The 15,493-nt window shown below is 50.6% G+C and overlaps 1 protein-coding gene across 6 annotated transcripts in view; it reads left to right on the forward strand.

Moving 5' to 3' along the window:
• The window catches only part of ATP2B2 (ATPase plasma membrane Ca2+ transporting 2), a 382,654-nt gene that overhangs the window by 238,305 nt on the left and 128,856 nt on the right, over nt 1-15,493 (forward strand). For all 6 annotated transcript variants that reach the window (XM_025377226.1, XM_025377224.1, XM_025377229.1 and 3 more), the window contains one exon: nt 12,399-12,916. In XM_025377226.1, the coding sequence (XP_025233011.1) occupies nt 12,718-12,916 (199 nt within the window). In that variant the 5' untranslated portion in view covers nt 12,399-12,717. The remainder of the gene's footprint in view (nt 1-12,398; nt 12,917-15,493) is intronic.

Consider the following 15,493-nt stretch of genomic DNA (forward strand, 5'->3'; position numbering starts at 1 on the left):
TGTCAGCTTCACTCTGGGGTCAGTGAAGGAGGGTGTAAGGCTAGAGAGCCGGGGGCTGAGGGGCTGTGGATGAGGAGCCTAAACCAGAGTCGGGAGCCTGGGGAGGTGAGGAAAAGGAGTTAGGCTGAGCCTTTATTCTGATGCTTCCTGGATCTGGTCACTGGGCTGGACATGAGGGAAGGATTAGAGTCAAGGGTGGCCCAGAGAGTGCTGTGGATACCCTAAGCAACACAGGGGTCACAAAAGAATGAGGAGATTTAGGAGAGCCTGAGGGCCTGGAGGACCTTTGGAGGGGGCATTTGGCAGCCACAGAAAGGTCGGTTCTGGAGTTTGGGAGAAAGGCCATGGTGGAAAGGTCAGTCTGGGAACCACCCTTGTTAGGGTGAAAGTTGATGCCAGATGGGTGGCATTGCCCAAGGAGAGGCAAGGCATTAAGAGGGCAGGACCATGGGGAAACCTACAGTTACCCCAAAACAGAGAAGCCATAGAGTCCTGGGCAGACATGGTTAGAGAAGCACAGGAGAGTGGGAAGAAGGAAGGGAGGTGTCATCAGCTGTGGGCAGGGATGTGAAGACTGAAAAGGGCCCTGGAGTTTGCCAGTGGGGTTCCTCACCAGAAGCCACCCAAGGGTCTGGCCTACCAAGAGGTGGCATTTGGGTGGTTAGGGCCAGGGAGTTGGAGATTATTTTGAGCCACAGACTGAGTCACAAAAGCAAGGCAGGACTTTAGAACCCAAAACCATGAAAGTGTGGGCTACAAGAGGAAGGAAGCCTAGAGAAGGTGGAACAGGAGCCCCAAAGCACGAGGACAAGAGTTCTTCTCATTTAAAATTCACAGCCCCAACCATCCGCTCATTCATCTCTGCAGGATGGGGGCTGCAGACCTGTATTTTAACCAGCCCTCAAGTGATGCCAACATAGGTAGCCCTTGGGGAACCACTTTGAGAAGCCCTGTTCTGGGGTCCTTGAGCTCCACCCAGAGAAGATTTTATCAGGAGAGGAAGGAGAGAACACCTTTACCATGAGGGAGGATGCAGACCCAAGTGCAAACCTCTGCTTATCCCCACGTGCCCTCAGCTGCTCCTCTGGCTTCCTGGCCTTTTGAATTTCCTCCTTCAGATCTGAGGCCAAGTCAGTAGCCTCACAGAGATCTCTGGCTTTCTGCCAAGGCGACTCTGGGTGGAGATAACCCGGGCTCAAGTGTGGAAGATGAGTGCACAGTCACCAAACCAGGGGTACCTCTGCTTTAGCCTAGAAGAAGTAGAACAGTGTCTGGCCACAGTAGTGAGAAATAGAAGCTAAAAGACACTTCCACCCATGCACATACGCAAATCCCTGCTGGTACCTGCATCATTCTCATTTCCTCACTCCTTTGAATCCAAGAGTCCTACTTTCTGCTGTTTTAATCTCTCTTTCTCAATATAGCTAGATTTCCTAGCATCTGCATTCTTGGAACACAGAAAGACTTTCCCCCAAGCCTTAGCTTCCTGTTTTTCTGATCTGGACCCAAAGAACTCACTCAACTGTTCAAAAGCAATCTCCCAACTTAGACACATCCCCTGGGACCTCTGTGGGTGAGTTTTTCCTCCCTCACCCCATGGAGGAAATAATTTACTAAGCTCAGTCAGACTGAGATGCTACCACTTAAATATGCTCCCAGGTCTGGCAGAAACCATAGGGAAAGGACCACGCACGGTGCAAAAGAATGAATCACTAATGGTGGAATTTCTGGCATCAGTGGCAGATGGCACTGATGGACTGAGATGGGTCCTCAGTGCATGCACTTCAGTGACCCTGAGTCACCTTTCACACAGTATCATTTTGTTAGCTCAGGCCTGCCCCCTCAAAGCCTAAAAAACAGGCTTTGAGCATCAGCACTAAAATATGGGGTCAGCTTGCCATCTTACTCACAGAACTCATGGAAAAGGCCCAGTGCCTTCCCCAGCACCCACACCCAGCACCCTAGGTGTTGGGAGGCGTTTGCACCTTTGCCTTGGCTTTCCCAACCCCACTCTTCATTGATCAGCGTTGCTGTCCTGGAGAGTTCCTAGGGGCGCTTAATAATATTCTACTCTGTGTCAGCACCTCAGCATGTGGACAGCTCCTTCACATGTTGTCCCTAACGCCCACCTCCACCTCCCTAATCAGCACTGTGCCCTCGAGGACAGCTCCCAGTGGAGCCAGTTCCCCACTGACAGCTTTGTCCTCCCCAGGGGTACTGTCTTTCAGCACCAGGACCACATGGACAGCTCTCACTCCCAGCCTAGGTTGGTCAACCTGCTGGGGAGAGAGGGGCCTGTGGTTATCAGGTTCCCTGACCTCAGCTATCCAATCCCTCCCCAGCACCCACCTCCATCCATCCATCAGCACTTCATTCCCAGAGACAGCTCCCTGGGCCCCAGCCCTCCACGGTCAGAGGTGAAGCCTGAGGCCTCACCAACCTGCCAGTGACCTGTTGTGTGTGGTCAGAACACTGACCGCAGAAGAACCCTGTGTGAACTGTAGAAACCAGAAAGAAAAAACAGCAAGGAAATCGGTCCACTGGATAGAAGGGTGTGAGCCTAGGTTGCTGTTAAGAGTGCCTGTGTGTGAGAGAGGGCTGACCCTGCCACCCCTTAACCATAAGACCTTACACCAATCACTGCACACTCAGTCTGTCTTCTCCTGTATAAATGGTAGGGCTGGAGTACCAGTGCAAAGCATTGTTGTGAAGGATTAAACAAGCTAAGTGCATAAAGCAGTGCTGAGCACATAGCAGGAATGATGTTGATGTTGCTGTTATCATTTTTTGTTCTTCTTCCAAGCCTCGGCTTGTAATCCACAGGGATGGAGCAGACAGTAGGAGAGAATGAGGGGGATGAGGGCAGAAGAGGACAGTGTCATGTTGGCCAGTTAGGCCAGTTAGGACCTGGAGGCTGGAGGCAGCCAGTGCTGCAAAGAAGACCTCAAGAAGTTCAACGCAGCTGTAGGGAAAGAGTTGAGCAGTGTGAGAGAGGATGCTGGGATGTGGCCGAGGCATTTAGCTGAAACCAGAGTGCAATGTCCAGAGCCGCTGGCCCATCCCAGGCAGGGCCACCATCCCCAGCCTTCCCACTGCATGTTCCCTCTCTTGCAGCCCAAAGTGAAGCTTCCCCAACACTTTTCTGCCTCAAACAGGTTGTCTTGCCTCCATCTGCTAGTGTTTTAGCTTCATTAGAAACCCAATAAATTTTTTTTAAGGAAATTATTTCTAAACATGGAGCACATAAAGGGTACAAATTTTGGAAGACAGACACTGCAGTCAGAAGCCCAAGGGTGGGCAGTGGATGTCACAGGCAGAAGGTGAATTCTGGTCAGCTCATGCCTCCCTGATTCTAGGGCATTTCTCCTTCCTTCGGCCTCCAGCCAAGCATGACTTGATCTGCAACTGGGATGTCCATTTCTGCTAGAGAGAAGGCAGCAGCAGGGAAGCCCTGGGAACTGTGTGTGACCCAAGAAGCAAGGATGCTCAAGGATGGGGCTAAAATAGCCTTTCAACACTGAGCTTCTGTCCAGATTGCACCCTTGCGTTACCGAAGAGGAGACTGAGGCAGGAAGGGCCATAGTGCGAGTTGGTGAAGGACAAGTTGGTGAAGGACAAAGGAAAGGCAGAGGCTTTGGATGGAGCAGACATATTGAAACTATGCCAAGTCCTACCCATATGGCCGTGGCCACTGTGGCCTCTCTGAGCCCCAGTTTCCTTGCCTGTGAGGTGGGGAGAGTAACACCACACAGCCACGGAAGGCACTTGCTAAGCAATTGCTGTTAATCATAGTCATCACGCCAAGATCAAAATTGAGTGGATCTGATGCCCAGGAGTAACCTGAACCAAAAGTTGGCAGAAATCCCTTGACCCAGCCTGCACATCCTGACCATGGGGTTGAGGTTATTTGGGGGCTCTGTGTGGCAGAGTGAGCAGACCTTAAACAGTAGGAAGGAGGATCTGAGTATCTTTCTTGCTCTCCTCATAATCCCAGTTCCCAGGGCAGGACCTGAGATGCAGTTCATTAGTTTTATTGGGTAGGTGAATGAGCAGATGGATGGAAAGATTGATGGATTGACAGATGGACAGACAGCTAATGGTCAAGCAGACAGATGGACGGATGAACGAATGGATGGATAGATGGATGGATGGATGGATGAGCAGAAATGGAAGGTTTTTCCTGCCATCTAACATTGGCAGCTCCTCTGAGAACAGAGGACAGTGGAGGGAGTTGACCCTGGTGGGAAGGTAAGGGCTGGACCTCCCCTTCCTCAGGCCAGGCATGAGGGTGAGAAGCTCCACAAGAAGCCCTGGATCCCTGTCGCTGCCTGTCCCTTAGGCCTACTTCTGCCACCTGTGCTTTCAAGGCTGATGCAAGGCAGTTTCTGTGGGATTTTTTTTTAGATTTTCCTTTTCTGGTTAACAGAATAGGAGTTGTCTAAAAATAGCACTAAATTTGCTTCCGAGGTATTCATTTTCAGTTCCCTTCCTCTTTCCCTGTTCTCTCTCCTCAACTGTGAGAATTTGTGAAATTGTCTTCTTCAGCTTTGAGCACATGCACACACGCACTCATACATCGTGGGACTTGCACACTCAGAGACAGGTGTGGCACAGATATCTTGGGCTTGCTCTCTCTCTGTTTCTCTCTCACACACACACACACACACTCGTGCTGACATGCTCCAGTAGACCTGTGTGGCACACCTTGTCCTTTGGGGTCACTCACACCAACCACATGTCCACTGGTACATCGTAGGGACCCTCTCTCCTACACACAAAGCACAGTCACTTGCTGGCCTACTCTAGGACCAGCATTTGCACACGTCTTCTGACACAGGTGTGCCCCCAGACCCTGTCCCACTCATAGTAAGAAAACCACCATAATGCACTCCCACTGATGCTGCACACCCACACTCACCTTGCACATCTATACTAGCCCTGCACACTCACACTAGCCCTGCACCCACATATGGCTTGTATGCTCACACACCCCACATACCCATACTCAACCTGCACAGTCACACAAGCCTTGCACACCCGCACTGGTCTAACACACCCACGCTCACCCCGCACTCACACACAACCTACAGACACACTGATCTAGCACACTCGCATTGGCATGCCCGCCTACATCCACACTCACCATCAGGCTCTCCCACCTTACGCACACATGCAGAGGAAATTGCCTCCCCCAGAGAGGGATATCTAAGAGAATGGCTAAGGTTCTCTGGGTGAAGACAAGGGAGGGGCTGTTGGCCCTCCCTTGCAATGAGCTGACTACAAGTGAACCTTATTGCAACCATGAGGGAGGAACATTTGCTAACATTTAGTTCACCTGTTTCCTTGGGCTCAGCACAGAGGAAGAGAGTTCCCCATCACTGGGGCAATGGGGCCCCCACAGAAAGGCCAGAATTTGCAGCCAGAAGAGGAAAGGAAATATCCTACCTCATGGGAATTATAAATAGTTCATCAAGACCAGAACAGAAGGGAAACTACCCTTGTTTGCTGTACCAACAAGCTGGAGGCCTCCCCAGCCACCTGAGAGGTGACAAGGAGCCTGGTGGGCATGGGAAAGTCAGAGCTGAGTTCCCTTTGAAATATGGCACTATGGGGTACACGCTGGTCTGGGAGCAATTGGAGGCAGGGAGTAAGTTAAATTATCGTAGGACAGTCACCATTTAACAAGTGTTTCCTCATTGCCAGAAACTGTGCTAGCTCTATCTCAATTAATCCTTACAAAACCCTGTGAGGTAGACTGTAGGGTTGTCTCCATGTTGGGGAGGCTAAACCAAGGCACAGAGGGTGAAGAGCCCTGCCCGAGTCACATAACTAGTAACTGGCAGAGCTAGGCTTCCATCACTGGGGATCTTCAAACTGGACTTGTGCCCCACATCAGTCATTGATGGTTCAAAGGAAAAGTGACCTTAAAAATACACATTAAGGTAGCAATTAAATTCAGCATGTCTTAAAACAGAAAAATTTGGCATCCAGAAGTTATTTTTAGCACATTATTCATGTATGATTGTCCCAGCTACCATCCTTCAGTTAGGATTTGAAAAGCTGTTGGTTTGGGGATTTGTTTTGTTTGTTTTTTATTCTTCCTTCGAAAGATAGATTCCTTCTTTGTTAAATTAACTCCACGCACACACAAAAATTGCTCCTTCCTCTCTCAGCCTCCCTTCTGGCAAAGACTTTTTATTAAGGCACCCCTAACCTATTCTTGAGTCATTGAAATGTAACAATACAGAGTCATTTAAATGCTAATAAGATGCAACTGAAATGCATAAATCCAATATTGTCAGAATGTTCTCCTGGATTCTGAAGGGCTTGGCACATCAGAGCCTGAAGGGACTCCAGAGAGTACTAATCCAATCCCTTCACTTCCCACATGGGGAAACTGATGCCCAGAGAAGAAAGGGGCTTGGTCAGTGTCACACCGTTGGAGCTGGGAAAACAAGGAGGAGATTCTCACTGGCCTTTGGTCTCAGTTGGCTGTATGGCCCCCGGTGTGTTGCTCAACCTCTCTAGGCCAGGTCTGGTTGTATGTGCTGCCCAGGCCATTGCTTAGGGCAGGTGTGCTCACCTGTGCAGTGTTGAGAGCTGACTGCAAGTGAACCTTATTGCAACCATAAGAGAGGAACATTTGCTAATAACTAGGGGGAGGGGAGCAGGGAAGCCAGTGTTTCATTGTCTGCTTTGGACCAGGAGCTGGCTCTCACTGAGTCATTTGCCTGTCAAACAAACAGGGTCATCCCCACTTTACAGAGGAAGCCTAGCAAAGTTAGATGACTTCTCCAAGGTCACACAGTTCATTTAGTCTCTCAGCCCAAGAGTGGTAGGTCACATGATATTTGGATGAGGGAGCAAGAACCTGAGAATCTGGTGGGGTTGTGGCTGAGGGCACAGCTACCTGTCTCAGCTTCACCCTCACACTGATGCCGCGTTACAAAGAGGGGAAACTGGGCAGTGGAGGGCAGCGGATGCATCTCAAAGAAAAACTATTACTGCTGATTTTGTTATCTTTCCTGACCCCCCAGAAAACTCTTAAGGTAGGCAGGGCATGAATCAGTAGCCCATCTTACAGATGAGAAAACTAAGGTCTGAGGACCTATCTAAAGTCACACCTTCCACAGACAGTAGACTCAACACCAAATATTTATTGAGTGCCTTCTGGATGCCAGACACTGCACTAGGTACAGAAGAGACATGGCAATTGCCCACGTGATGCTCTCAGAATCCTGTGGAAAGAAAACAGTTAAGCAGGCTCAAGCAATACAGTGTGAAGTGTACTACAGTCCAGGGGGCACCTGGAGGTCAGGAGCATTTATGCAGTCTAGGTGGTCAGGAAAGGCTTCCAAGGAAGGGACACTGAAGCTGAACAGGACAGCAGCTGTTAGGGAGGCAAAGGCCCAGTTAGTGAAGTGTTCTGAACAGACACATGGCACATCTGCGGAAGTCAGGCATCTGAGGGATTCTATGCAAAGTATAGGGTACTCAGTTCTGTCCATCTGTGAAAAGATCATTTGTATCATATCATACAAGTAGCTTTTGTGCTGGTGGACTTCACACTTTTCCAGCAAATCTCGCTGTCAGAGCAAGCACCAAAGTGGGCTCTACAGCTTGGAATGAAAAAACGAAATGCCCAGATAAGGGGTGACCTCATGTTTGTACTCATGAGATGTAGCAAGGATAGGGAACAAGCCACATCATAAGAGGTAGAGAAGGAAGTATGAGATCAGTCACCTTAAGGATGGAGTTCTGATTTTTTATTGATTTTGTTATCCTAGAGTTATATCCCTCTATACTGGCTCACACTGTGTTCCTTCTGCACCTTTTACTGACAGTTGTGTATTTCAGTTTCTTCATGTTTTATCTTTTCATTAAGTCCTTCTTTACCTGAAGAAAAAAAATTCCTCCTTGGAGCTGAGAGGAAAAGCATTCCTGGTTAGCCTGGGCCAGGTCAAGTCTTCCTGTTTTGTGCGTCCACAGCACCTGCAGGTCCCCATGATGGCAAACCCTTCAAGTCATAGAAATCACTAATTTAGTTGTCTCTCTTCTTACTGTGAGCTCATAGCGGACAGGGATCCTCTCTGGATTGTTCAGTGCCTGGCACTGTGTAGTACCCAAAACAATCATTGAATGGATGGTTGGATGGGTAAGTGGATGGATGGATGGATGGGTGGATGGATGGATGGATGGATGAGTGGATGGGTAGATGGGTCATTGGGTGGTGAGTGGGTGGATGAATGGATGGAAGGGTGGGTGAGTGAGCAGGTGGATGGATGGATGGATGAGTGGATGTGTGGGTAGATGGGTGGATGGATGGATGAATGAATGGAAGGGTGGGCGAGTGGGCAGGTGGATGGGTGGGTGGGTGGATGGATGGGTGAGTGGGTAGATAGATGGTTGAAGATCATTTTTCATCTTATCACAGTAGTCATTAAAATCAACAGTAGCCCATTAACTCATGCCTACTGTTGTGATCACAGATATAATTGCTGCTAACGATTCTCATAGCTTGCTTGTACTGTCAGAGATGTAATTATCAGTGCCTGTAAGCCACGCCGCAGGTAGCACGGACACAGATAGAAAACAGCACCTCGGGTTTAGAAAGTCCCTTGTGGATTGCAAAGTACTTTCATTCACATATAGCACTTCGTTTAAGTGTCATAAGAACCTCATAAGGGAGATTCACCAGGGGAAGCAGAAAAGCATCCTGATTAGGAGTGTGTCTCTCGACCCAGACTGCCTAGGTTCAAATCCCAGATCCACCACTCACTAATCATGTGATCTTGAGCAATTTACTTCATCTCTCTTGGCCTCAGTTTCCTCATATGTTCTAGAGATAATAAGATCTCATAAAGTGGTTTTATGGATTGACAATAATAATCACAATCATTTGAGTGCTTACTATGTTCTGGACTTGGTTCTAAGTATTTTAAATGAAATAACTCATTTAAGCCTCATAACATCTATGAGGTAGATACTCCTATTCCCCTCTGCTTTTTGTAAGATAATTAAATCAAAGTTAATTTCCTTCCCATTCAGCTGGGAGATGAAGGAGTCAGAATTTGAACTCAGAATTAGTGGTTTCCAGAGCCCTACATATAACGCCTTGCACCGTCTCTGAGATAGATGTTTCTGTAAAGCACTGAGAGTGCTTGGCACCTAATAAGCGCTCAATAAATGCTTATCATGTGCCCATCAGGCAATGTTATCAAATATCAGTAGCCCCAAATTATAGACGCTGAAGCTAAGACACAGAAGCCAGGCGACTAGCTCAGAATCACGGGTGATTTCTACTGCCTGTAAGTTTAGTGCAGGTGTGGGGTGGTAAATGTTCACCAGCTTTGCCTTCACCCAATCCAGGCTTGTTGCTTAAGCGCCAAGAACTGAGGCCTCCTGGGGCTCCAGGTCAGTCCCAAATTCCTTCTGGACAGAAGGTCTGCATCTCTGCATCTCCTCATCTCAATTCTTGTCCCTGAGTAAGCAAAGCCTGTTCTGGAAAGTTCTTAGTCAAATCACCTCCCCGGCGCTTGCCCCTCCAGCGGGGTTCAACCTTCCCCCAGCATCTGAGACCCATCTCTCCTAGAAGCCCCAGCCACTGCACTGGCCTGAAGGACCTCTGACCTCATTTCCTTCCTTCCTTCTGCCCCAACTGTAGCCCATTTGCCTCACTTTATCCTTGTCTTACTCCTGCCATTTGGATTTTCTCTACGCAGTTTCCTGAACATACACCAAACACATTTACACTGAGCAGGCAGCAGGAAGAGCACTGCTTAATGAAAAAGCTCCCGCCCAGTCCCTGCACGGACCTAGTGCCTCATCCAACCCTGAACAAGGTCCCACATGTTCTCAGAGGTCTCTCCTTGCCTCCTATGGCTGGCCCTAGACTGGGGAGGGAGCCGTGTTGAGGCTCTGTACTAGCTTGTACCAGGGGGAGGAGAGCATTCGGCCCAAATCCCAAATGCCAACACTCTCCCCAGAGAGGTTCAGCATCCTAGACCAAGCCCCTACCAGGCCCTTCTTATGGGGTGGTAGACAAGAGTCCAAGGTCTAAGGTTGAAAAGATCTTCCACTCCCTGGCACCTCCCCACTGTGTGACCTTGGACAAGTGACTTCACCCCTCTGAACCTCATTCTCTTCGTCTATAAAATGGAGATAATTATAGTATCCACTTCACAGGGTTGTAGAGAATGAGATAGTGTCTTGTTTGCTTTTCATTCATTCATTTATTCATTAACATTTGTTTACTAGGTAGCTACAAGGAATCAAGTGTTTTTCTAGTCAACTCTCATAGAATTTACCTTGGATGGATGATACAGAACTCATCCCACAGTGCCTGGTACATAGTAGATGCTTAAGAAATGGCAGGGGAGTATTGGTTTTTTTATTCACATTCTTGGTCCCTACCTCTCCTGCTCCTCTGAGGAATATATTATTGGGGTCAAAACTCATGGATTCTATGGATGGTGTGTGTTCCATCCATGGCCAAGGAACATGGCCTCTCTTGAGTATTGTAGGTGGGAGCACCAAGCATGCAGTTTCTTCGGTGTCTTGTGTCTCTGTGTCTCTTCTTGAGGCATCATATCCATTTTATGTTCTATTCTGTAAGAGACCTGTTGGTCCCAGTGTAAAAACAATCTTCCTACTACATCCCTGAGTAAAAGTGTCCCTTGTGTAAGACATTTAAGGTTTCTCCTGTGGCTCCAGCACCCCGTGACCTAAGACTGGGAAGCCTCAAATCCAGAAGCACACTGGATTTGAATACGGTTTATAATTAGTTCTCAGTAAATTGGGAAGTAGTCAGGGGTGAGGGTAAGGAAGAGTGAGTGTTTTGTCCGCAGTTTACGGATGAGTGAACCAGGACTCCAAAAACTGAAGGAAATTGCCCAGGGTCCCACAGCCAGGATTTGAACCCAAATCGCTCCGATGCCAGTATACTGTGTTCTTAGCAACTGCCTGGCACAGTCCTCCCTCCCACCAGGGCTCTTGGGAGACAAATGCGGGAGCACCCCCTAGGGGAAGGGGAGGAGCCCGGGGCTGTGAGCCGGGAGACCATTTCCTTCCGCGCTCCTCAGCACTCTCACTCCGTGTGGCTCTGGAAGAGTGCTTTTCCCTCTCTGACTCTGAGCTTCAAGTTCCTCGCTGGGAAAGTGACTTAGCCCTAGAATGCCTCAAGCTCTAAAATGTGTGAAAGATGAAGGATTTAGATAGAGATAAGGCAGGGGAGGAGTTGGAGCTTGGGAGGGGGTCAGTCCTGCCTTCCTTCCCTTACCCCTTCCCCTCACTGTCCTGGGCCCAGGATGGCCAGCTGTCCATGACTGCTGGGCGGGGCTGGTCCCTGTGCCAGGCCCAGCCGAGCTCAGCTGGGGCCCTTTGTCACCCAACGCTTGCTGGGGCCTCGGCCTCCGGTGTTGGGTGTCGGGGCGGATTGGATTCTCTCCTGGCAGCCCCACAGATGCCGCAATCCTGCAAGGGTGGCCGGGCGGGCAGGGAGAAGCCGGAGCTCCCACCTCCTCCTGGGCTCCAGAGAGGGACAGCGGCCGCTGTCCGTGGTGCTGGTCTATAGGGACCTCCTCCCCGCGCCAGGTGAGGGCTCCATGGACCTGAACTCATACTGGGACCAAGCTCTGGGCTCAATGAATTCTTGTGAATATGCATGAGCTGGCTTCTCCGGCCAGGCTGAGGGCCTCGATTAATACAGTGGGGGCCTGTGGGTGCAGGTGGAGGGCTTTCTCCCATCCCCATGCCTGTGAGACCTGAGTGGGGAGATATGTGGGAGAAGAGTATATTGGTGGACACAGGTGGCATGGGTGGGGGGAGGATTTGTGGGGTGGTGGGGAACCTGGGAACTGTGCATTTGGGGGAGTGTATCCCAGATTGTGTGGACATGGAGCATGTGTAAACATGTTGCGGATAGTGAGAGAAAGAGGGAAATGGAGTCTGGGTGTGCTCAGAGGGCCTGTGAGCACAGCAATTCTTGAGGGAAAAGGGTGGGGAGGTTAAGTTGTATGGCTCAAAGCTGGTGCATGAGGCCTGGGTGTTGATGTGTGTGTGGCAGTGGTGCAGGGCACAAGGACATGCCAGAAGGCATGTGTTGGGGGATGTGTGTACACACAGGGTGTGTGCTGTGAAGCCAGTGTGTTCCACAGCACAGTTCACAAATAGGGAGTTAGAGTGTGTTATGGGGCTATGCCTTGAGGGTGGCATATCGTGGAGTGCCTGGGTTGGCGCTAGTACCATTAGATTTACAGTGTGAGCTGGTGTGTTAGGGTGCGTGTGTGTAGTCAGTGTTGTTTGGGTTGCTGTGTGTGTGCCTGGGGCTTTCCTGAGCACCTAGCCCATGTGGCCTCCAGTGCCTGGCCTTTGTCACTCACTCTGTACTTATCCCACAGGAGCCACCACCCCTGACCATGTAGATGCCAGCTCCAGGGAGCAGCATGGGCCCTAATGAATGGAGACTCCTGGGTCTACAGCCCTGAGCCCCTCTGGCCCCTGGACCTCGTCCCACACCGGGAGACACCCCTTGGAGCTCATCACCACTGTCACCAGCCCGCCTCGGCCACCCCCACCCCCTGGGACCCGGAGTCGGCCACCTGGTGCCACAGCTGACCAGTGAGGGTGTGCTGAGGACAGCCACAAGCAGCCATCACCCAGCAGCCTCTTGTCCAGCACTGACCCTCGGGCCCAGCCTGAGCAGGGACCGCAGCAAACATGGGTGACATGACCAACAGCGACTTTTACTCCAAAAACCAAAGAAATGAGTCGAGCCATGGGGGTGAGTTTGGGTGCACAATGGAGGAGCTCCGCTCCCTCATGGAGCTGCGGGGCACTGAGGCTGTGGTCAAGATCAAGGAGACTTATGGGGACACCGAAGCCATCTGCCGGCGCCTCAAAACCTCACCTGTTGAAGGTAAGTGTTTGAGACTTGAACCTAGGGCTGCAGCCTAGGTAGCCACCATCTGAATTGGCCACAGGGGCCATATTCATAATACATAACAGCAGGGATGTGTCAGAAAAAGACGGAAATGCCAGAATGGCCATTGTAGTGCATTCTAGCTGAGTGTCAGCCCCTCTGAATAGGCTGAGGAACAAGACTTCATCACTGGTTGGGTGTGACCCAAGCCACCCTCAGAGAGAACAGCAGGAAGAGAGCTGGGTCAAGACTGTGTTCTGGAGACAAGGGGCCCCACAGCTGCAGAGTGACGAGTTCAACATTCTGTTAATATGGGAGGCACCAGTCTCTGAGGCAGAGGCAGAAGGGCCACTGGGTAGAACCAACATGGAACCTGCATCCAAGCCCAGGAGGGGCTTCTGCTTTCCCCAGTTATCCCACAGTGGTTGGATTTGGGGTTCCAAGCATGCAGGCCTGGTCCTTCCTTCCCCAGGCCCCAGAAATTCCCTAGTGTGGGCTTGAGTGTGGAACTGTAGCACCACCAACTTGCAGTCAATCCCCTGACACTGGGCTAGAATCAAGTCTGTCTCTCAAATCCAGACTCTGGTTGGGGATCGCTGGGGCTCTGGGGCATCATGGCTCTAGAGTTGCTGGGCAGACAAAGCAGTAGGAAGATGGCTGTGATGGGAAGGGTGACAGATGGCGTTGTGTGTCCTGCCCTGAGGGTGCAGTGGGGCTTTCTTGCAACTGCCAACTTGAGCAGGCCTGGGATCTTTAGAGAGAGTGTGTTTCAGCTCCTGGGGGCTCTTCTGGAAGGGACCAAAGCTAGGTCCTCTGCCCCAAAACAGAGACAAGAGAAGTCAGCCCAACTTGGGCACCAGAGCTCATGGTTTGGGTTACCTGCCACAAGTTACCCTCAGTTCACCATGGAAAGGAAGCATTCCCTACATTAACCCTACAGGCATGCGTGTGAGGCTCTGCACTGACACTCCCAACCCTGCAAGTTTGTGCAAAACTGCACTGAGCCTCAGTTTTCTTCTCCTGGAAAATGGACCAATGCCTACCTGACAATGCCTAGTGCATGGCTGAGCGTACAGTAGGTGCTCAAAGTGGCAGCCATAATTATTCTAAGAAGTGGATGTCAGGTCCTTCCCCAGATATCGACCACCACCTGGGAGGCAGGCAGCATCGGAACTGTTATCCTCTTTGACAGAAGAGGAGCCTGTCTCCTCTGTCCAGTCCTCTGAGCCCTGGGCCCTGCTGGACTCTAGCCCTGGAAGCATTTCCGGCAGGGGCTGCTGGGTCCCACCAGGGCTTGCCTGGCAGTCCAGGGGTCATGTGTGCCTACACTCCACTACACTCAGCAACTCTCAGCTGTCTGTGTCTCTCTTTGTCTGCTCTCCTGGGTCAGAAAGAAGATAAAACTGGTTCTTCTTCCCATATTGACTATTCTCACTGACATTTTACCCACGGCCTGGGCCCAGGCAGAAGTTTAGAAACACCTTTTCTCACTGGGTGCTATTTGTTTTGTTTTGGCGGGGAGGGTGGGAATAGAAAAAGTAACCTTTCCTCATAGTATGGTTCTAGCACGGGGCTTAAAAACAGCTGCTTGTGGCCCTAAGATGGGCATAGGCTTTGCTTGGAGACTTCTGGGTCCCAGCCTCTTGTGGTCACTTATTCCTGGCAGAATGGTCCGTGCTCCCCTCTACCATCAGGTTGGTACATGAGGACTGCTGGCAGGCAGGGTTGTTCAAGTGGCCTTTGCCTGTTGATTGGGGACTGGGAGGTTGCCTTGAATCAGGAATTCTTACATGTCTCTCAGCCCCAGTCGCTGGGGAGAAGCTGATGGGCACTGTGGCCCCTCTCTTGGAAAATCAGCCAACCATATGCAACAGGTGTGGCTCACACTATTTGTGGGTTTCCAGACCCCCCCAAAGCAGTGTTGTGGACCCTAGTTAAGAACACCACCTACCCCTCCCACCAGAAAGGCTCCCCAGAGCTGGGAAGCTGAGCAGCACATGGCCAAGTTCCAGCACCCTTACAGGGCCATTTCTGGCTGGTTCCTGGGAGCCTACTCTGTACTGCTAGAGGGAGCATTGCCTAGCTGAGGCAAGAACCCTATTTGCTCTCTCTGTACACCCCGTGCCCAACCTGGTGCCTGGCACAGAAGAGGACCCAGTAAAACCCTGAGACACAGCTACTAAGTCCCAGCCTAAGGTGGGGGAGCTCTCAGACAGCTAAGCAGCCCAAACTGCAGATAATCAAGACCAAGTGCAGCAAGGACTCCAGGACTCACCACTGGTGAGGCTGCTGGGCAGTGAAGGTCAGGGAAGGCTTCGTGGAGTGGGAGGTGTTTGGACTTGGTTATGGAGGAAAGAGAAGGGAAAGCGTGTAGAATGGCCTACAGCAGCGTTTCTTAGAGGGAATTCCACAGAATAACTGGTATGCTGCAAGAAGTGAGGCTTTAAGTGAAAAGTAAAGAACTCTGTTTTCTCATCTGTAAAATGGAAACAATAATGACATCTCTATTGCTGTGCCGCCTGCCAGCCATGTGCCTTTGGGCCTTTTCGTCTGACCTCTCTGAGCCTTGGTCTC

The sequence above is a fragment of the Theropithecus gelada genome, chromosome 2, assembly GCF_003255815.1.
Source record: "Theropithecus gelada isolate Dixy chromosome 2, Tgel_1.0, whole genome shotgun sequence".
In the NCBI taxonomy this organism is placed as follows: domain Eukaryota; kingdom Metazoa; phylum Chordata; class Mammalia; order Primates; family Cercopithecidae; genus Theropithecus; species Theropithecus gelada.